The 23,266-nt window shown below is 38.3% G+C and overlaps 1 protein-coding gene across 15 annotated transcripts in view; it reads right to left on the reverse strand.

Annotated features, from left to right (window-relative positions):
* The window catches only part of plxna2 (plexin A2), a 775,253-nt gene that overhangs the window by 50,240 nt on the left and 701,747 nt on the right, over positions 1-23,266 (reverse strand). For all 15 annotated transcript variants that reach the window (XM_073939239.1, XM_073939238.1, XM_073939236.1 and 12 more), the window contains 6 exons: positions 21,455-21,694; positions 20,853-20,996; positions 18,171-18,405; positions 15,096-15,238; positions 12,405-12,673; positions 808-874 (listed from right to left, as the gene is read on the reverse strand). In XM_073939239.1, the coding sequence (XP_073795340.1) occupies positions 808-874; positions 12,405-12,673; positions 15,096-15,238; positions 18,171-18,405; positions 20,853-20,996; positions 21,455-21,694 (1,098 nt within the window). The remainder of the gene's footprint in view (positions 1-807; positions 875-12,404; positions 12,674-15,095; positions 15,239-18,170; positions 18,406-20,852; positions 20,997-21,454; positions 21,695-23,266) is intronic.

Consider the following 23,266-nt stretch of genomic DNA (forward strand, 5'->3'; position numbering starts at 1 on the left):
CCCCTGACTACTACTACACTTTTGGTTACCCTTATGATTTGTTCCTGTTTGACCACCGCCTGTCTGACTAACCTAATAATAAACTGCGTTTGGACCCTTACCCCTGTTATCAACCTGAATCCAGTGTTACACACCTAACTACCATAATACCTATTAAAAAGCAGCAAATTAGGAGTTTATTGAGGCAAAAGACGTAGTTAGTTTTTTTTAATAAAGTACTATTTAAAAGTTCATTTTTTCTTTCAGATGTCAACAATGAAGCAAATGACTACACTAAATGTTTGTAACACATAAATGTGTACAGTTTATTGTGTAATCACGTGTACTTGTGCACCACTGTATTCATTTCTGACCAAGCTTTCTCAAAATCTGATTCTCTGACTTTATGCAATTTCAAATTTCCTATAATTCCCAGGTTACTACTACAAATGTTTCTGCCAACAACTACTCACTGGATTTGCCTCACAGAGAGAAAGATATATTACTTCCAGGCACTTACCGCCAGCAGCAAATAAACAGGATATCCTTGAGCATTAAACATGTAAAGTCCAACCATTAAGTCCAGACACATTAATGTCTTTGATATTTTTTCAGCAGACTGCTTGAAGAGACTCCAATTATTTAAATTATTTCCTACAAACATTCAAACTCTAGTTGATCATGACATGACGGGCTGCTTCCTGTATAATTGGACGGCTCGGAGCCAGGAATAAGCTCCAGAGTGAACCAGACTTCATGCTGAGATTCAACAGTCTGTCTACATGAGACTAGTACTATTACAGCAAAGAAGTCAAAGAAGAAAGTTACCTTCAGGAACTTGTGAAGTAAGAAAGCAAACCAGTTGGTTAGCATCTTCTCAGCGACAGACTCCGTTCTGAAACACACAAATATTAGGAAATTATGAATATTTTGCCAAATAAAAAACATTTGTTTGCTTGTTCTTTAAGGAAACTGAAGATGAAGGAGAATAATAGTATAAATGGTGAAACACACAGGCTTTTATAGAGCCTTTTGTGGCTATTGGGGTCCAATAAGGCAGTGGTCCTTTACCAGGCCACACAAGAAATCATTAATTATTTTTATATTTATTCTAGGCTTACAAACAAAAGCGTTTCTGTATATTTATAACTTTTTGCATTATTGTCACTTACTACAAAAGTAGTTCCTTGGAGGACACATTAGCTTTAAACACAGCACAAATTTAATGTGTTTTCCTGCTCTTATTGGATTAGCAAGATAGAATTGGCCCTGTTAATTAGCTAAAAATGTACTGCAAGTCAGTGTTTCTAAACCACGTTCCTCGAGGCCCACCAACACTGCATGTTTTGGATGTCTCCTTTGTCTGTCACCACCACCGTTACAGGTCTTTCAGTCTCTGCTAATGATGATCTGAATCAGGTGTGTTTGGTTGAGGAGACACAGAAAATGTGCAGAGTTGGTGGTCCCCCGGCAATGCGGTTGGAAAACACTGCTTTATGTAATGATGTATGTATTTTAAAGTAGACCAATACCAGTCAAGGGCTGATAAGTTGAATTGAATTGAATTGAATAAGTGAATTGTGTAAACAAAATTGGCCATAGTGTGTGAGTATATGTGTGAATGCAAGAGTGAATGATTTTGCCAGTAGAGTTAGAGCTGGAAGGACATCCCCAAACATATGCTAGAATAGTTGGCAGTTCATTTCGCTGTGGTGATCCCTGATAAATAAGGCAATAAGCCGAAGAAAAATGAATGAATATTACATTAGTTAAAGGCACTTTGATGTAATGTTTTAGTAAAATTGATTAAAAATATTATACTTTCCCAAAATAAATGATAAATACTGTATGAAAAACAAGTTTAAGAATTTAAACAAGAAATGTGTCTCCAACTAATGGAAATAAAAATAGTTTAGATTATATTGAAGTACTAACATATGGACTGAACTCCAAAAATATTAATATATCTATTTATTTTAGGCTTGCAAACAAAAGCTTTTCTGTATAATTATAACTTTTAGCATTCTTGACACCCAATTCAACAGTAATTCCTTGCAGGAGACATTATCTTTATACACAGCATAAATCTGATGCATTTTTCTGCTCTTATTGGATTAGCAGGATATAATTGGCCCTGATAATTAGCTAAAAATGTCAGTTTCACAACCATGTTCCTGGAGGACCACCAACACTGCATGTCTAGTTTGTCTGTCTCACCCATTACAGGTTTTTCAGTCTCTGCTAATGAGCTGATAATATGAATCAGGTGTGTTTGGGTAAGGAGACATGGAACATGTGCAAAGCTGGTGGTGCTCCAGGAACGTGGTTGAGAAACACTGCTTTATGTAATAATGTAAAGTAGACCAATACCAATCATTGGCTGATAAGTGAATTGGGTAACCAAAATTAGTGTATGAGTGTGAGTGTGTGTGTGTGTGTGTGTATGTGTGTGCGCGCGCGTGCGTGTGTGTGTGTGTGTGTGTGTGTGTGTGTGTGCGTGTGTGTGTGTGTGAATGTATGGTGTTTCTAGTAGAGTTAGAGCTGGAAGGACATTTACTGTGTCAAACATATGCTGGAATAGTTGGCGGTTCATTCCGCTGTGGCGACCCCTGATAAATAAGAAACTAAGCTGAAGTAAAATTAATGAATGAACTTGAACCCACAATCTCTAAACTACCTAAGAAAGGAAAGAACAATCCCAGCCAGTCACTCCAGACAGCTTTTTTTCTATTTCATCTGACCACCTCCTGTCTCTTTCGTTCTTTGTCTGCTTTGAGGCAGGAGACAGAAGCACAGCCTCAAACCCACAGACGACAAACACAAGATCTCTAGAGTTGTGGGCAACAATTTAGGAAGAGCCCAAAAGGAAGAGCTGAGGGTTTTAGTTGAACACAGAGCAGGTGGAAAAAAGCGAAGGGAGAAGGCAGACAGAGGAAGAGAGAACAAACAGCACCCCGACGGGAGTGGTTAACGAGCATGAAAAATACATGAAAGGGTTATTCCCTCGTTCTGACGGCTGAGCACGCCTGTGGAATACCAATACCTCTCTTTCCATGCAAAACACTCCAGCTTTCACCCTGGAAAGACTTTTTTTTTCTTCCCCCCGCTTGTCTTCCTGTCTCTATCTGGCTTTTTGTGGCAGTGAGTATTATGTTCACTTATGGACATTACAAACAAGAATAAGCATCGGTGGACGATGTAATATCAGCTGCGTAATTGTCGCGGCGATGTCACACTTTCACATGCTCGGGCCGGTGAGGCAGCACACCGCCAATTTACTCAACAGTAGCAAGAGAAAATGACTCTCTTAATGCATGTGGAAATAACTATGATTACACCGCTGAGACAGCCCGCAAACACACAGTGTGGAAGAGAGTGTATGCGCGTGTGTATATTCTGTTGGAGAGGGTCATACTGCAGGGTCACACGTGATAGCGAGTGCTGATCGGTGAGATGAGATGAGGTGTGTTTATAGAGGTCAGGTCCCGCCGGTGATAAACTGAAAGTGCTGCTGCATATCCATGTGACCAATGCTAGATGAGTGTAGCCAGAGAGTCTCCTATAATCAATAAATCTATTGTTGTAAATGCAGTATAATTTCAATGGTGTATTTCTATTTTAATATGCTCAAGAAAGTGATTTATCATCATCAGATTTGAAAACAATGGCACTGCATGGAATTTCCTTGATTGTTTTCATCTAAAATGTAATCTTATCCTGATATAACAGTTGAAGTTAGAATTATTAGCCCTCCTTGTTCTTTTTTGATTTCCCAAATGAAGTTTAGAGCAAGGATTTATTTTATAGTATTGCCTATAATATTTTTTCTTCCGCATAGTCATATTTGTTTTATTTCGGCAAGAATGAAAGCAGTTTTTAATTTTATAAGAACCATTTTTAAGGTCAATATTATTAGCCCCTTTAAGCAAATTTTTTTTTTTGATTGACGACAGCACAAGTCATCATTGCTGTCACAATCACCAGCGATCTAGTCCATACAGATCGCTGGAAAACTACAAATATGTCACCAAAAGAACTACAAATCCCGTTATGCACCACACACTCACCTGTTTCTGTTTCACTACACATACACAGCCGGAGAATCATTATGAACTGATTACTTGGATTTTAAAAGCAGTACAGTCACACACACCAGTTGCTTTTGAGTCTTGTTACACTTTTTTGTTAGCACCACGATGTAGTTTCCTTTGCCTTGCACTGCCGTGTTTGACCTTCACTTTGTTTGTTTGCTTGTTTACATTGCTTGCCAACCAAGACTGACCAGTCTCCTTATGACTTCACCTTTTGAATGTTCTGCATTTACCCGCTTGCCACTGTATTGACTGTTGCCTGCCTGACTAATCTCGAATAAACTGCACTTGGATCCGCAAGTCTGTTCTCAGCATCTGCTTCGCTACAGATGTCCAATGATTTGCCTAATTGTCCTAACTTGCCTAATTAGCCTAGTTATGCCTTTAAATTGCAATAATATATATATATATATATATATATATATATATATATATATATATATATATATATATATATTCAATAGATAATTAAATCAAGAGAATTACCTGGTTACTGCTAACATTTATCATTAGCTATTAGTTCTGTCTAATAGTTATTAGAAGACAATCGAAAAACAATATTGCTTAAGAGGGCTAATAATTTTGACCTCAAAACGGTTCTTAAAAAATTAAAAACTGCTTTTATTCTAATCAAAATAAAGCAAATATGACTTTCTCCAGAAAAAAAAATATTATAGGAAATACTGTGAAAAATTCCTTGATCTGTTAAACATCATTTGGGAAATATTTGAAAAAGAAAAAAGCATTCACAGGAGGGCAAATAACTTTGACTTCCAACTGTATATACAGTACATAAACTAAACAACAGTTTTAAAAGAATCGGCCTCTTATTGTTTTTTTCTGATCATTATAATTACAATATTAGTTTTATATTATCTAACTGGCAAAACAGGCAGATTAGGAGATTTATTCAAGCAGACGGAAAGCATCCTAGAAAAGCACAATGATGGCCATAGAGTGCATAGACTTCACTAAAAAAGAAGTTATTATCGCAATGCAGAGTTTGTATATTCAGGTGTTAAGAGTCCATTACCATAAAGATGATGTGATTTGCATTATGCTGCATTTGTTTATCAAGATACTCGCTCATCTAGGTTAATGCATTAGAAGATGAAAAAATGCAAATTTTACTAAAAGAACAAACATGGATGTTGAATAACGAGGCCGACCAATTATGATTATTTAATAATGGTCCATTTTAGTGAATAAATCAAATGGCGCTTTCAGACAGAGATGAAATGAGAGGTGGGAAAACAGGAGTGATGCAAGATGGAGCGAGCTCAAGGAAAGCCGTCATGTTTGAGACGAGAGCTGTCTGATTTGTCTAAAGGACAGTGTGTATTTGTGTGTTTGTTCGGCAGCGTGTGTGGCGGACTTTATCCGAAATTTCATCATGTTTATATATTCTCTTTTAAGCCTGTCAACTTTGCGTTGTACCTGTTTTCTTCTAGGCTTGTGAGCCGAGGGACTTTGGATGCAGGAGTGAGAAGGAACCTATGTGTGTTTGTGCACCGATGCGCGCACTCATATGTGACACTCATTCAGGGATCGTGTGAGTTATGAGCACTGACACACATATACTACAATGACAGTTCGTTTGATGCTGGTTGCATCAGGTCTTGCACGGCTGTTTCCTGTCTCTTTCCTGTCTCAGTCAATCTGCGATCAATGATGGACTGTGACGGACGGGAAAAAAACCCTACAACCTACAAATATGGGCTAAATTACGAACTGCTGAACTAAATTTAGAAAACGCAGTATCCTTATGCAACTGGTTTATTAGAAGCATCCGGTTCAGTGCCTCTCATAAACTACCTCTACAAACGGATGGAAATTGAGTTCTAACAAATAAAATGAAGGGAAATTGGCCCGGCATTTTCAAATGCACGTGGGAATTGGGCTCTCTTGGCGCACGGGCATATTTCATTTCGCAGGGGCTCAGAGTCAATATCTGGCTTCGAAATATATTTCAAACCCAGAGAAGTCAATCTCCAAAATCTCTTCATTGAAGATTTGATGCTTTATATATATAAAAAGGAAAAAATGCTCTATTTTCTTTGAACAGGAAGCCCAAACACACTGCCTGCTCATCTCCTAGTGAGAAAATGAATAAACAGATAATAGTAGCAATTTGTGCACCTAAATGAGTTTTTTTGCATCCTCTACAACTTTATCATAGAATGTTTTTGTGTAATTCTGCCTTTGTCTGCTCATACTCCCTTTCTTCAGCATTTTTTGATGTCTTCTGCCTTCATTAATGAGCATTAGCTATTAGTGTGTAATGTATATGTGTGTTTCTTGATGGGGGTAAAGGAATGCTTCATTGAAGGGGCGACACACAACACAATGTGTCTCACTAATAGTTCATTCTGAGCGGCTCTGGGTGCCTGCAAATCTCATTAGGTGAAAACATGTGCACACACACAAAACAGCACCAAGAGAGAGCCTGAGGCGAAGGAGCCGTTCCATTTTTAGCCACAGTCCTCCACAGATATTAAGATGCGGGAGAGAAACATAAACAAAATCTCACTAAAAAAGTTTAGTCAAGAAGCAATATGCTATTCGAGTCTTGTTATTAGCATGACATGTTGAGCCATGATGCCCATGTGTTAACAAATAAATATACATACCACAAAAAAGAAAAAGAAATCAGGAAAGATAAATTAAACACTTCAGACAAAGATAGAGACAAAACAAAGGCTTGCATTAGACATGCTCAGCTGTGCCAAGATACAAAATAAAAACAATAAAATAATAAGATGTCTTTGGTGAAACAAAACAAAAAATCTTAAAAGGCACCTATGGTGAAAAATCTACTTTTCAAGCTGTTTGGACAGACCCATAGTCCTTTTTTTTCAATTTAACAGAATAAAAACGGTGGACCAATTGGAGCGGTTTTTAGAGCGACCGCAACTTGACATAGGAGTGTGGTCCTCCCGCCCACCCACCAATATTGATTGACAGGCAATTCACCATATCCTCAGTTTCTTGTTTCACGTCCTCCATTTTCAGCGTGTAAGTCAAAGCGACATCACTAAAGGAACACACTTGCTCTATTTTTAGATGTAAGGCTCATTGGGCTCAACACAAGATCAAAATTTTCCACATTATCGCTCTAATCGGAATTATTGTTTGTACCTTTTGGTAGGTTTAAACTTCCGCCGTTTGCATTTCTCGCAAACACAGAAGCTCCCTGTGATCTTAGGTGCAGCTGGAAAAGTGCAAGCGTGTTGTCTTATGTGTGCGTCTCTCCATTGGAAATAAAATAACAAACTTGCCTGCAGGCTGCAAACCAGAAGCACCTCTTTGCATGGCGCATTGCGGCGCCATGCATTTCAGAGTTCTGAGCGTGGGTTTCTGTCGGGTTGCACGCGGTGGCACTTCGGGTCGGCAGCTGGGCGCCGCGGGCGGCCGCCAACTTGGGGCGCCGTTGTGTTTGCCCTGGTGGAGGCCTGTGTTCGGAGTTCTAGAATGCATGGCGCTGCATGGCGCTGGGTAGCGCGACGATTCCGGACACTTCATGTTTCTGCCGCGCCACAAAGAGTGTCTGGTGTACCGTGTCGCAACTTCGAGCGGCACATCCGGTGCCTCAGTCAAAGTTAATTTAGTGTGCATAGTTATTGGTCTCGGTGTAAAAGCTCGGCACTTGAAACTAGCACAGTGTTGGCTGTAAAACTATACAGAGACACAAAAAATTTTGGACTCTCTGCTTGGTCTGAGTCGTATATGTACGGCTGAATGCTAATCCTAGCTTAACTTTTCTCTGTTTGCCTGTCTGTTGCAAACACAGAGCTTGGGAGCTCTTGGCTCCACCCCCTTGTTACGTTGAGCGGGAAGCTGAAACTAATTTTCATGTGAAGCAACACGCCCCTAAAACAGTAAGCTGTGTAAACGCCCACAACATAACACTTTTGAACACATTATAATAAAAACATCTAAACTGTGTTGAACTGAACCTAAACTGGCACACTCAAACAAACCATAATATTAATATTAAATCATACAAAAGGGGTAAACTATGTGCCCTTTAAGTTGAAAATAAAATAAAAAAGACAAAACAAAACACTGAGCTGGACGCAAGACAACAAAACAAGTCTAAACAACACAAGAGCAGGACAAAACAAAAAACAAAACAAAATTGCACAAAACAAAACTGAGCAGGACAAAAGACAAAAATGTTGCATGAGCTTCATGAACAAATTCATTCAAAATTTCCAACTCTCAAAATTGACATCTCTTATTCTCACCTGGCTCACACTTTAGAATAAAGTTTCATTAGTTAATGTTAATGTATTGAACACAATCAAAGTATGAACAATACTTGCAAAGCATTTAATAATCATAGTTCTACAGTTTACAAACGCACTGATAAAATCTAAAGTTGTGCTATCTCTTAACACAAACAAACAATGAATGGCTGTATTTTCATGAAATAACATTAATGAATGAACAGAATAAATAAATAACATGATGTACAGTTCATTAGTAAACACATTAACTAACTGAACCATATTGTCAAGTGTTACTTCTTTTTCTAATGTGATTATCAGTATATTTAAATGTCTCTGTCATTAAAGACTAGCAAAAAGCCACTGAAAACCATGCATTGCGCGACTGAGATTTGATTTATTGCGGCTTTCCTACTGGAGCGATGAATCAGTCTGCGCTGAAAACAATCACATTCCCTGCTGATGCAGATGGAAACAGAAGCCCAGAAACAAGCCTGAGTCTTATAAGTGACTCCATATCTCCCATAATCAAATAAAGATTAAAAAATAATAGACAAGCAAATATTAATGCCAGCTCCGCTTTAGGCAATTAGAAATGAATCATCCAGTCATTCCGATGACCGCCGAGACCAGACAGGCCCTTGTTATTTTTCACAGTCGGTTATCATTAAATGCAAGTGGGTCACTTTATGAAAATAAATTAGTCTCTCTGTTGATATTGTCTGATTCTTAAAAGATGTCTCATTTGCAAGCAACTGCCCTACAGGCATCTTTGACATTCATTATTTTCCTTAACACACATGAATGTCCTTTGTTCCTACATCAAGACATTCTACAAGGATCGCACACCATCAAAGCAGCTCACTCACTTACGACTGCTAGCTTATTCTGTTATGGTGATTTTAAGTACAACAACTTATAGATCTTTGCTGTTTAATACAACTGCTAAAACTAGCTGGAACTGTGACCTAATGGTTTGTTCTGTACCGTATGATTGAGTGGTCATGTAGGTTTCTAAAAGCTCCCTGCAATATTGTGAGTGGGCTTGACAAACCACATGTAGAAACACTCTTCCTCATATGCACCTGACACTTTATCTAAACTCCATCTTACAAGAACTCAATAAGGAAAACAATGTTTACTATATAAATGTTTACTATAATCATGTTGCGTTGATTGCTTCAAACTTAAATAGCTCATTTGCATAATATTCACCTTTAATACATCTCTTCCACAACATCCAGCACAACACAGTTCAGTCTCTTATAAAAGTATTTGTATAGCCTGTCTGATGTGTATAGTTAGGCAACCTTTATAGTATATGTTGGTTATGCATAGGTTTTTTAAAATAGCTCTTATGTCCAGTGTTGTGTTTGTGTACATAATTAATTTATGTGGCACTGTTTTCCTGTGAGACACGACATTTTATTCCTTAGTATGTCCACACATAAAATTTGCAGGTCCATAAATAAGAAAAAAAAAAGTGTCAAGAAATCTTATTTTAGCAGCCCAAAAGTTCATGAATCTTAATAAAAAAGGTCATTTACATTTTACATATTGTTGACATGCTTCTAGAATGAATTAGCATGCTGCTGCCATGATTACAACATGCTAGCTTAGCTGCTATGGTAAGTTTTAACACTGCTTTAACATCTACAAGTTTGAATTTGCATGTTGCCGTGTGCTGTGACCTGGAGGGGTGTGAGGTTTGGGGTGGTGAGTGTAGCGGAGGCCAGCTAGTGAAGTGCTGTGCAGGTAAAATCCTTACTCCTCTGACCGCTAAAGGTGCTCTAGCGACAGACGCTAGTGGCCATGGACTTTAGCCTCCTTGTTAGAGCAACCGACTCCCATGCGGAAGGTCGCTGGTTGGATCCCAGCTCGGAGCGGGTTGGGTGGAGTAGGACCGGCAGGGTTACACAAACAAGATTTAACATTTTCAACCCTAAACACTCCTAACTTGTTCAACATGACTGACATTGCCAAAATATTTAGTACATAGCTAGAATAAGTTACCATGTTGACATGTAGCATTACCACCCTGCTGAAAACAACTGCTTAAACCAGCCAAGGCTGATTGTCTGGTTTTAGCTGGTTGACCAGCCTGGTTTTAGAGGGGTTTGACCATTCCAGGCTGGTTTCCAGCCATTTCCAGCCTGGTCTTAACCGATCAGGCTAAGAGATGACAAGCTAAAACCAGCTTGACCAACATAGCCAGAATAGGAACCCACCCAAAACCTGCTATTTCCAGCTTAAACCAGGCTGGTCAAGCTGGTTTAGACTTGTCATTTTCCAGCCTGGCTTAAAATGACTGGAAACCAGCATGAAAATGGCGAAAACCCCTCTAAAACCAGGCTTGTCGACCAGCTTAAGCCGGGCTAAGCTGTTTGTTTCAACAAGGCAAGTAGCATTGCATCATGCTAAGCACATTGCTTGCATGTTTTCAGACATTTGCCAGCATGCTTGTTGCTAACATTTTTTATATACGATTATACTGTTTCTAGCAAAATGTTTTAAACATGTTAAGTAATGTTTCGATGAATAAACAGGTTGCATGTATCTAGAATAAATTAGCATTGCTAGCACATTTTAACACAGTTAGCTTGACAGCTTGTTTTAAGACATTTAATTAAATGAATAATTGCATTCATCCATTAAAGTTCATCCATTCACTGCATTAAAGTTTTAATCGACTAAAAAAAATAGAGTCAAAGGTAAACAATTATGATTATGTTGATGTTCCATCACACCCCTAATGTCTATAATATATATTTTTTGACATATTTATTGACTAAATTCATCTGTACGACAAGAAGATCTGCTTGATCAGAAATGCAAACACCTATATCAGTTACAAGGAGGGACAATCTCCAGATGTATTAAATTAATGGGGAAATGTTCAAAATGAGAAGCACAAACACACACACAAAAAGGTCACAAGAAGGACAGGGTTTGTCCACTTGGATCAATTGAAATCAAAATGCTTGCGAGCGAGAGAGTTAGAGTAATGCCTTTTATTAAAGGAACAGGGAAGAAAATTAGTGAGATGGAGCCCAATCGATGCGGAGGGAGTGAAGACTAGCAGCAGTCTTGGAAGCGATGGTGTTCATTTAACCGTAACACCAGCAGGAAATCACATGGCCGAAAGCGATAGTGAAAAGAGGGAAACAGTAAATAAATGAAAACACGTTCGTAGGACTTCTAGTACAGCCTTGTTTTCCAGATGCTTCCTGGAAAAAGTGAAGACATGGAGATGTGAACGAGACTAAAAGGAGCATGTCGAATCGATAATCTTCTACATTCCCATAGAAAAAAAAGGAAAAAGTGTCATCTAAAACCTCAGGCCCCTGATCCCCTGGGCCCGGCTTGCCAGAGCGGGAGGATTAGTGTTTTGTGTTCCTAATGACAGCAGATAATGACAGAGACGCGCCGTCTGTCACGTTAAATAACGCCCTAATCCACATTTCCCTGCATCTATTTACTGTGACTATTAATGAGCTGAGTCACGTAACAAACAACACGCCGAAAATCATTCAATAAGACCGAAGGAGAGAGAGAGTGAACAAACGGCTGCAGTGTTTGTTTGGTCTGTCCGCTTTGAATATTCAAAGTGTGATGTATAGCTGATATAACGCTGCAGTCAAGAGGAACAAATCACCTCCAGCTAAAGCTAAACTACACACGGCTAAACTCCATCAAGCGGGGTCTTAATGAAAGCGGCTGCGGACCGCGCTGCATGCTAGCCCTCGGGCAACTCTTTGTTTAATCATTATTAGTCTAAATCTTCTAGTTGACACACTGCTTTGGAAAGACTTCGAAAAACCTATACAAATTTAGAGGAAAGGGATAGAGGATAGCCGAGAGCGAGAGAGAAAGAGAGGAAAAAAACAAGTGGATTTGAGCTGCTCATGAATGTTTTATGAGTACCTAGTGCACAAATGATAAGTGACACTGACAATGGGGCCGTACCGAGAGACTGGAGGGATGCTCTTATGGATCGTGAATCAATATAGCTATTATGCTAAGATAACAGAATGAAACTTTGTTGCATATTCATTTGACACTATAAAGTGGATGAAAAACTGGATGCACGAAGTAAAGCACGCACCTCCTGAGCAGTAGTTTGGGATGGTTTTTGCTCTCTAGGTTCTTGTCGATGAGGTCGGACAGCAGGTGTTTGAGGACGTCCGTGGCGTATTCCAGTCGACCCTGTAGAGCCGTCATGATGAGCGACGCCACGTTACCGCGATCACGCATGGAGAACGAACGCTGCATTTCCAGTGTACGGATGAACGTCAGCAAAAACACCTTGTTGTTTATCAGCTGGGCGAACAGCTTCAGAGCTTTTTCCACACACAACTGCCCGTTACCAGAGACCTGGAACACACAACAACTTCACAGTCAAGATCACCATCTTTAGCCAGTGTCTACCCTATCAAAATGCTGCTTCTTTTGTAAACAGGCTAATTGTGCAACTCGTCTAGTTGAGTTTTATCAATTTTAAATACATTCAGCTGATCTTGCCGGCAGCTAGCTCTCTGCAACTCTCACATGGTCGCCCACTGAAGCTAAGTAGGGCTGCGCCCGGTCAGTACCTGGATGGGAGACCACATGGGAAAGCTAGGTTGTTGCCGGAAGTGGTGTTAGTACCAGCAGGGGGCGCCCAACCTGCGGTCTGTGTGGGTCCTTATGCCCCAGTATAGTGACGGGGACGCTATACTGCTCAGTGAGCGCCGTCTTTTGGATGAGACGTTAAACCGAGGTCCTGACTCTCTGTGGTCGTTAAAAATCCCAGGATGTCCTTCGAAAAGATTAGGGGTTTAACCCCGGCATCCTGGCCAAATCTGCCCACATGGCCTCCTAACCATCCCCATATTCCAATTGGCTTCATCACTGTCTCCTCTCCACCAATCAGCTGGTGTGTGGTGTGCGGTCTGGCGCAAAATGGCTGCCGTCACGTCATCCAGGTGGATGCTGCACACTAGTGGTGGATAAGGAGACCCCCCCCCCCCTTTATTGTGTCTAAAGCGCTTTGAGTGCCCAGAAAAGCGCTATATAAATGTAAGGAACTATTATTATTATTATCTCTGGTTAGCTTAGCTTAGCATACATAATTGAATCGGATTAGACCATTAGCAAAAATTTCAAGACCTTCAATAATTTTCCTTTATTAAAGCTAGACTCTTCTGTAGTTACATCATGTGTTAAGACTGACGAAAAATTAAATGTTACTATTTTACAATATGTCTAGTAACTATTGACCTTATTCTCAGAGTACGAGTGGGTGAAGCCATTTGAATCTTTTTGGCTCAAGACTTAATCATTCACTTTCATTCATTTTTAGACTTTAACAACAGCTTGTTATGCTGCTTGATGTTGCAAACTGATATATTCTTATTATATTATTCTGCTTTGTCAGTAAAGTCAGCCACACACTTGTTCGTAGAGCTAGTAGTTTGACCGTTTTCAGCCGTTTATTATTCCTTGTCATTCCTTCCTTATCAGAAATTCAACAATCGCAAACATGAGCGCACTTCCGCATTGAAGAATAAGGTCAATACTCGAATTCTGCTGTAATAATCAAGCAACTTTGCTAATGTGAGATGCCTGCAGCAGCCGCAATGATATGACACACAGCTTGAAAATCGACTGCTTGCACACATAGACATAGAAAGCTACAATAATATATAGAATTGGTCGCTTTGGTCTATTTCTCTGATACGTCAATGTGGCCAACATTATTTTCATCCAGTTACGAGTGTGCTATAAACAGAAGCAACTAAACAGAAGAGCTGCCACTGTCCAGTATACAAAATACAAGTCATTAGAATCTTATGGTATGAAATACAAATTAAATAAATGAAAGCTCACACCTGTCTTCTATATTTTATATTATAAAGAAAGTGTAGTGTTGAGAGGGTAGATGGCGAAGTACCTACTGATTAAGTACACTGTGTAACTATTTTAGGTACTTATATATTATATTTGCATCAAGTTAGAATAGAACCAAGTTAGAAATTAGAAACAAAATATATAATCCAGGCGGCACGGTGGCTCAGTGGTTAGCACTGTCTCCTCACAGCAAGTATGGAGCTAATAATATGCCCAAACAATCTGAATTTGAATTGTGTTGATTTAAATTATTGACAAATGTCATTTAATAAATCTTAATTTGTATGTGAAAAAAAAAATTTAGAATATGAATTTCTTAATTTGAAAATTTAAAACTCACGCAGCTCAGTGATTGGCCAAAATGCTTCGCTTGACTTTTCGGCGATTGTCTACTGTTCCCTGTTGATGCCCCATGACCTACTTTCTGCTGAATCTGAATTTCATGATCTAAATTTCTGGTTTTTAATTTAAGAATACTGAATTTGAAAATCTTGAAAGTTTGAAACTATTTTTACAAACCCAATAACTGCAGTCTATCAATTCAGAACACAAAAAATCTGAAGTTTGAAAATATGTCAGCTTTGAAAAATTCAGTTTTCTTAAATTTCAGATGTTCAATATTTAAGTTATGAAATTCAAACTCGAATTAAGAAATTCAAATTGAAAACAATTTTAACCGGATATAAACAATCAGACTTATTAAATATCAATTGCCAATTATTCAAATTAACACAATTCAAATTCAGATTGTTTTGGCATATTATCAGCTCCATAAGTATGAAGGTCGCTGGTTCGAGTCCCGGCGGTTCATTCCACTGTGACTACCCCTGATAAATAAGGGACTAATCTGAAGGAAAATGAATGAATGAAGGAAATATAAATTCCAATGAAGTAAATTATAGCCCACCTCCAGCTCTCTGAGCACAGGATGGTCCTCAATGCCGGGGAATAACACTCTCATGGCATATGTGCGATAATCCAGATAGGGAATACCAGCCCGGTCCAGATCACTCGTCAACTCGTTGATGTCTGTCTGCAGTTCTGCAAAAGCTGAAAACAAGAAGGGAGGAAAATCCCCCCAGTTATGTTAATCAATTGAAAAATCTATAAATAGGTCACATTTGAACAAAATGAAATCTTTTGTTGAAGATTAAGCTTAATTTACTTCCTTCTTATAAAGACATTTTTTAAAATTGCAATATAATAAATGTAAATATAAAGACGTAAGATGAAGGTAAACATTGCATTAATGTTGCTAATATTAAAAATATACAGTAATATTTATAATGATAACATTAGATAATATTAAGGTTGATAATATATGAGTTTTTCTTTTTTAGTTTGTGGCCACCTAAAAGCCCAGAACCGGAACTGCAGTTCTACTCAGCATCTGAGAGAGACTTGTTTTTGGTCCAGTTTGAGGTTTTTCTGAAGCTCCTGAAGGAGGTTGCAGGCAGACGAATGGAGCTAAAACTAAAAGAAGCTCTCAGCTTGTCTCTATTTATGTTTTTCTCACTCACACAAACACACACAGAGAGTAAATTGCAGTCTGCTGAAGTGCTCGTCCCCTGCTGGTGGAGACTGGAGGTGGGATGTCTTTAATTGGGTCCATTCTGACAGAGCCTGGGGCAGGACTCTTTCCTCAGGGACTCTTCTATCTCTCTTTCTCTCCTCGCGTTTGCTTATTCCTGCTTTCTGGAGCGCTCTTTTTCTATGGTCTGCCCTCACCTGTCGTCCTCTTCATCTTGGGCCGGTGTCTCTTTTCTCTCATCTTAAACTCTCTCTCTCTCTCTCTCAGGCGTTCCTGTGGTGCAGGGCTCAATCTGCCCCTTCAACACTTCTGCATCTTAAAATTCCTAGCGGCTCCAGAGTCAGTCAACACAAACCTCATCCTCTCAGCCGTGCTAAACGCGGGTCAGGGACACTCGCTCATCTGCACTGTGTGTGAAATGTGTTCTCTGTCAGCCTCAGATGATGATGTGCGGCACACAGATCTCTTACTGCAGATTTAATTGGTGCCGTCTGAATTTTAAGAATATGCTATCATGGTATCATGCTGTTTATGGCAGCAATGTCAGGATTTGTTTCACAGAGAACACACATCTGTAGTAATATCATATGCACCGTGAATTGCTTTGTGAGCGTCTAACGAATGCATGCAAATGCTTGTAGTTTGCTCATTTTATGAAAATAATATTATTAAGGACATAAATGCTCATCTCAAAGCATTTTTATATCAGAATTTAGAAATTAATTCTTATAAAATTTAATAGTATGAATAGTTATATAAATGATTACATTAAATGCTAAATATTCAAAATACTATTTACAGTATGTAAATATTGATAAACATTTTACTAATCTATGTTAATCTGAATTTATATTCGATGTATATATATAAATATATATATATATATATATATATATATATATATATATATATATATATATATATATATATATATCACACTCACTGGCCACTTTATTAAGTACACCTTTCTAGAACGAGGTTGGACCCACTTTTGCCTTCAGAACTGCCTTAATCCTTCGTGGCATAGATACTGGAAATATTCCTCAGTCTTTGGTCTATATTGACATGATAGCATCATGCAGTTGCTGCAGATTTGTCGGCTGCACATCCATGATGCAAATCTTCTGTTCCACCACATCCCAAAGGTGCTCTATTGGATAGAGTTCTGGTGACTGTGGAGGCCATCTGAGTACAGTGAACTTGCTGTCATGTTTGATTCATGCTTTATGACATGTGTGCGTTATGGGCACACTGTGGTCATAAAGGGATGGACATGGTCAGCAACAATACTCAGGTAGGCTGTGGCGTTGACACAATGCTCAATTGGTACTAATGGGCCCAAAGTGTGCCAAGAAAATATCCCCCACACCATTACACCACCACCACCAGCATGAACCATTGATATAAGGCAGGATGGATCCATGCTTTCATGTTGTTGATGCCAAATTCTGACCCTACCATCAGAACGTCCCAGCAGAAATCAAGACTCATCAGACCAGGCAATGCTTTTCCGATCATACTTTGTCCAATTTTGGAGAGCGTGTGCAAATTGTAGCCTCAGTTTCCTGTTCTTAGATGACAGTAGTCGCACCCGGTGTGTTCCTCTGCTGCTGTAGACCATCCACCTCAAGCATATCTACATGCCTAAATGCATTGTGTTGTTGCCATGTGATTGGCTGATCAGAAATTTGCATTGACGAGCAGTTGGACAGGTGTACCTAACAAAGTGGCCAGTGAGTGTTTATGTATACATATACTGTATATACATACACACACATTAGTTTACACATCAGTTTTTATCAGTATCAATAGGAACATGTACTTATTTATATTACTTAATATTAATATACATCATTCGTATATAAAATATAGCATTATTATATTAGTATAAATAGTACTGTACAAGTAGTAAGTGATGTTGTTTTATTTAACATTTCGTCATTGAGTTATTGACATATTCATATTAAATGTCAACTTATTTACATTATGAGATGTTTTTTTTTTTATAAGTTGTTCACATTTTGAAAAAACAAATGTTACACTCATAGTGTTCTCTATGGAATGCAAAAACTTTAAAGCTTATTATCTCAAAATTATTCAGAACGCAGATAGAACCTTATAATTCCAAGGTTACGGTTTGTCTAATATGATTAATATAGAATTGTATATTAAATATAAGTACTGGGTAATATTAATATTCATATATAATATTAGGATTAAATTCTACATCAGCTTACAGTAGTATTGTTAGTGATGTTATTGTTAGTAATGTTAGGATGTACAAAAAAGAGCAACGATACACTAAAATAAAGTGTGACCTTAAAAATTAAAATAAAGCTTCATACAAGAGACAAACGTCAACAAGTGTAGTAATAAAACGATTTCAGCTCCTTGCAGATAAATGCAAAGAATCAATAACGCAATGTAGTGGAAAAGCGATGTCTTTCTCACCTTCCTTGCACTCCAGCGCGACCCTGGACTCCAGGTTGTCCATCTGCATCTGAAGGCGCTTGAGCGTGAGGTCGTTCTCACGGGATTTACGCTTGTAGGCAATGAGCACAAGGATGACGATGATGAGGAGAAGGCCTCCACCGGCCGCGATGCTCACGATGGCAGGAAGAGTCAGAAGGCTGTCGGAGAGAATGTTTACTGAGCCGGGAGACACGTGCAGACCACCGACCTGCACCTGAGAGAACACACACAAACATACAGTTCAACTCAAAATTATTAGCCCTCCTGTTTTTTTTTTCTTTTCAATCCAAAATGCATTCTAATACCATCTGTATAAGATTTGTTGTATAAGCAACACATAAAAAACACACACACACACACACACACATACACAGAGGCAGATATAGATTGTGTTGAGTAAGTTTTGGGCAGTGCTAACAGTAATTGGTTTAGTGTTTCTAGGGAACCTGGTGACAGCAACAAGACTGTGGCATTGCTGAAGGTCTGGCCTGCATCTCCACCAGTGGGACAACAATAGTAAATAATGAGCCTTTAAACAGGACATTTAAAATCCACCTAAACAGCACACGTCTCTAATCTGGGCAAACAGGCACTAAAGGTCCTTTCAAGCAAGTAAAACACATAAGGCATTGTTTATTTGTAAATCTGATCATTAGTGCTGACGGTTTTCCTTTACAAAAATAAAGCTGAAGAACATTTGTTACTGCGGAAAGAGAATTTGAATATGATTAAGAGGTTGGATAAGGCGCACAAATGAATAGTGAACAAAATATTCCACAGCATTTATTATTCTGTGTTAGCATTAGTAAAAATCAAACTGCTAGAATTCATTATAGTTACTAGCAAATGCTGAAACTGGCAAATGAATAATGTAGTAGTTTTAATAGATATTTTTATAGTTTATATTCATTTCTATTTTAGTTCTAATTTAATTTAGTTCTTTATTTAAAGTTCATTTTGTTTACGATCCCTGAATTTTAAAATGCTTTTAGTAACTTAAGTATAACATACAGACAGTGAAAAGTACGTATTTTTATGTATAATATTTAATTAATGTGTTTGTTTTAAAAAAATGGATTTCCATAATTATTTACAATTATTTCCAACAAAATGTTAAAATAAATAAAATAATAATAGTATATTAATGTTATATTTATATATAATAACATAAAGAAAATAATAAAAAATAATAAACATGATAATAATTAATAATAACTCCCCCCTAACCCCACCACACGACAATCTTAAAACTTTGCGACTCTAAGTGTGCCTCACACAGGTGAGTGGGCTTGACAAACCACCTGCAGAAAACTCACTCTTTAATCCCTCTGTCATTTTAATCGACACTTGCACCAGTTTTGCTCATTTGCACTATACAACTTGTTAAAATCCCTCAATATCTCTAAAACAACAACAACAACAACAACAACATTGTACATTTAGGAGGTGTGCTTCACACAGGTGAGTGGGCTTGGCAAAACCCGTGCAGAAACACTCTTTTCTCTCAATATGAAAACACTCCGCTCTCCGAACTCTAGCACTTAATTAGCACTTCTTGCGTGTATTGCCTCTTCTAGTTGAATCGCTGAATACCTCCTCAATTGTAAGTCGCTTTGAACAAAAGTGCCTGCTAAATGACTACATGTAAATAACTGACTTTTAAATGGTAGTGTAATTTACTATATGAGATTTTATTTCCAAATAATAAAAAATAATGTATGTATTCTAAATAAATAAATGAATGTGAGCATTAGTCCCTTTCACACAGTGATACCGGTAAATATCCGGAAAATTTCCGAAACAACTTTACCGGTATATTCAAAAAAGTGCTGTTCACACAGACGAGGACGTTACGGAAATTTTCCGGAAAAGAGCATTTACACATCCATTCCAAAATACCGGTAAATTCTGACATCATTCACCAGAAATGAGCTCTAAACGGCTGCGCTTGTATTCGTAAACATTTGACTAAATTACAAACTGTGGATGATCAATATTGTGAACAACTTTCGCAGGATCACTTTCGCATGTCTAGATGTTCATAATATGTGCGTGTGCAGGCGCTCACAGGCTGTTTCACAGGCACACGCAAAGCTTGAAGTTAAACAAACAGCGGCTTATCATAAGCATCTCATCGATGATTATTTACACAGTTTGCATTAAGAAGAACATATAATCGTGATCTGACTAACTTCTAGCAGCTAAATGTGTCTGGAAAAATATTCAAAAACTTTTATTCTCATAAACCGCGCGGACGTAAATGCGTCTGACTGTTGTGATTGGCTAAAGCAGACGTCTCACGTCAGCACGTTCTAGACGTCCACGCGCTTATTACGGCAATCTTCCTTCTGCATTCACACAGCGCAGCATTCCGGCAAATTGCCGGTAATGTAACAACTTCTCTTTCCGGAAAATAGCCAGAACGAATTTACCGGTATTTTCAAAAAGGACCTGTTCACACATACACACCTTTCCGGAAAATTGCCGGCAATTTTCCAGAAAGGTCTGTATGTGTGAAAGGGGCTATAGCCTCTTCTTGTTAAATCGCTGAATGCCTGCTCAATTGTAAGTCGCTTTGGACAAAAGCGTCTGCTAAATGACTAAATGTAAATGTAAATAAACAAGAAAACTAAAAGAAAAACACTTAAAAGTCCATCTTACCATGATTTTGTACTGTCCGGTAAGATTTGGAGGTTCGCACAGCAGTTGAGACTCAGATACAGTGACAGAACAGGGAGTCTCTCCAATCAGAACAGTGTAATTGAGCTTCACTCCTCCAGCGGCTGAAGGAACCAGATTCTTACCCTGATACACACACGCACACACACAAACAGCCCAGGCGAATGAAGGTTTGTTATCTCTGAAATATCTATACTGCTGAATATATATACAGTAGTCAAAATGATTAGCCCTTCTCTGAATTTTTTTCTTCTTCAACTATTTCCTAAATTGCTTAACAGAGTAAGAAATTTAGTCAGAGTATTTCCTCTAATATTTTAACTTCTGGAGAAAGTCTTATTTGTTTTATTTAAGCAAGAATAAAAGCAGTTTTTAATAAATAAAAAAAAAACATTATAAGGTCAAAATTATTAGCCCCCTTAAGCAATATATTTTTTCAAATTTATCTACAGAACAAACCATCGTTATACAATGACTTGCCTAATTACCCTAATTGCCTAATAATTCTGACTTAATCAATTATCAATTCTGGCTTGATCAATCTAACAACAACCTTTTTCAATCAAATGTAAAGATGCCGGTACCTTTAAAATGATAGGTGAGCCAGGTTTCTGCTCCAGAACACCATTGGTGCTGAGTGGTTCAAAGAAAGGATTCGGGTAGTACATGAAGTTTGTGTTGTTGTACACTAGAAGAGCCTGGACATTGTTGAAAATAAAGCCAAACTCGTCCGCATGTTTAACTGAGTCCAATCCAGGCCTGTACTCTGCCGTCAGAGAGGGAGCGAAACAGCTCATAGTGGTGGTGTTGAGAACTTTACACACCTGCAAACATGAGAGAGAGAGACAGAAAATATGCATTATTTTCATCAGCATTTTGACAGAGTAATTGTTATTCATTGTTTCATCTCACTTCAGTTCTTTCCCATTAAGATCCCTTTGATACCATCTGTTTTCAAGTGTTTTACTGAACTGAAAAGACTGCAGATGCATTCCCCCCTTTGTTAGACAACAACGGAGATGGAGAACAAAGGAAAGACTAGCTTTTAGGATTAAAAAAATCTGAAACAAACTCAGAAAGAAAAGCAGTAAACGTGTAAATGACACTCTTCAGATTGAATCTCGCTATATCACACATTACTGTGAGATTTTGTTCTTCATGGCAGAAATGAGCTCCATGTGTTGAGCAAAATCGGCGAAGAAAAAGACAGAGGTCATTTGATTTTGCACACAGATGTACACTTTTTTTACTCTATCAATTGTCTTTAACTCCTTACACCAGGGGTTTTCAATGTCTACAATAAAAAGTCCAAATCAGAATTTTTATTAAAGTCAAAGGTCTGGAATAATTGATATTATGTAACTTGTTTTTATAAACATCCATGACATGCATCACAAGTGGCATTTGCATTCATTCATTCATTCATTTTCTTGTCGGCTTAGTCCCTTTATTAATCCGGAGTCGCCACAGTGGAATGAACCGCCAACTTATCCAGCAAGTTTTTACGCAGCGGATGCCCTTCCAGCCGCAACCCATCTCTGGGAAAGCATTTGCATTCAAAACATATTAAATACAATGCAAGTTTGGCAAAACCACTAATGAAAGTGCATTTTTGTACCAAACACAACAAAAGGTAGGCCAATAGTATCTGAATGCAGCCTTGATGACGCAAGCTGAGACTGCATATTTCAGAGATGCAATGTCAGACACAATTCACTCAATGGAGCTAGGGACATCACTGTAAGGGGTTGGATAAGGGGTGCGGTTAGGTGATCGCATTAAAAGCATTGGATGCAGCTTAGATTGCAACTGCACCAGGTCTGCATCCCTCCAGAAAAAGGTGAAAAAATACAAAAGGTGTTTAATGAAAACTTTAGGTGTTGTAGTTTTGCGTTTCTTATATCTTAACTTTGTGTATAGTGCCATTTTTAGTGACGTTTCTAATTTCCACTCTTTACAAGTTGCAAATGTCTCATTACAAATCAAGTAGAGTGGATTTATGCTGACTTTGTGGCAAAATAAACGCATACTTATCTGTCCATTCAACTTTCAACTGTCTATTCTCTTCATCAAGTTTTCTTTTCTGTGAGGCCGACATCTTCATCTATTCAAATTATCGATTTGCTGCATAGTGTTAAGGCAGGCGGGCACCAGTGATTAGCCCGCTCGAACACGCAAAGCTTCGTATGATTACTGGATGTCATGACAGCAGAGTCACGCAGGAGAACTATTTTGCCCTCAAATTTATTTTGGCCCGGGTTTTTTACATTTTGTTTTTACAGAAATACTAAAAATTTGATTTACAAGGTTTATGCATTTGTCAGTGAAGGATTCAGACCAGAGTCCGGACTTTAAGAAGCCCTGCTTTACACCAATCCTACACCTAACTCTACCCC

The sequence above is a fragment of the Danio rerio genome, chromosome 23 (genome assembly GCF_049306965.1).
Source record: "Danio rerio strain Tuebingen ecotype United States chromosome 23, GRCz12tu, whole genome shotgun sequence".
In the NCBI taxonomy this organism is placed as follows: Eukaryota; Metazoa; Chordata; class Actinopteri; order Cypriniformes; family Danionidae; genus Danio; species Danio rerio.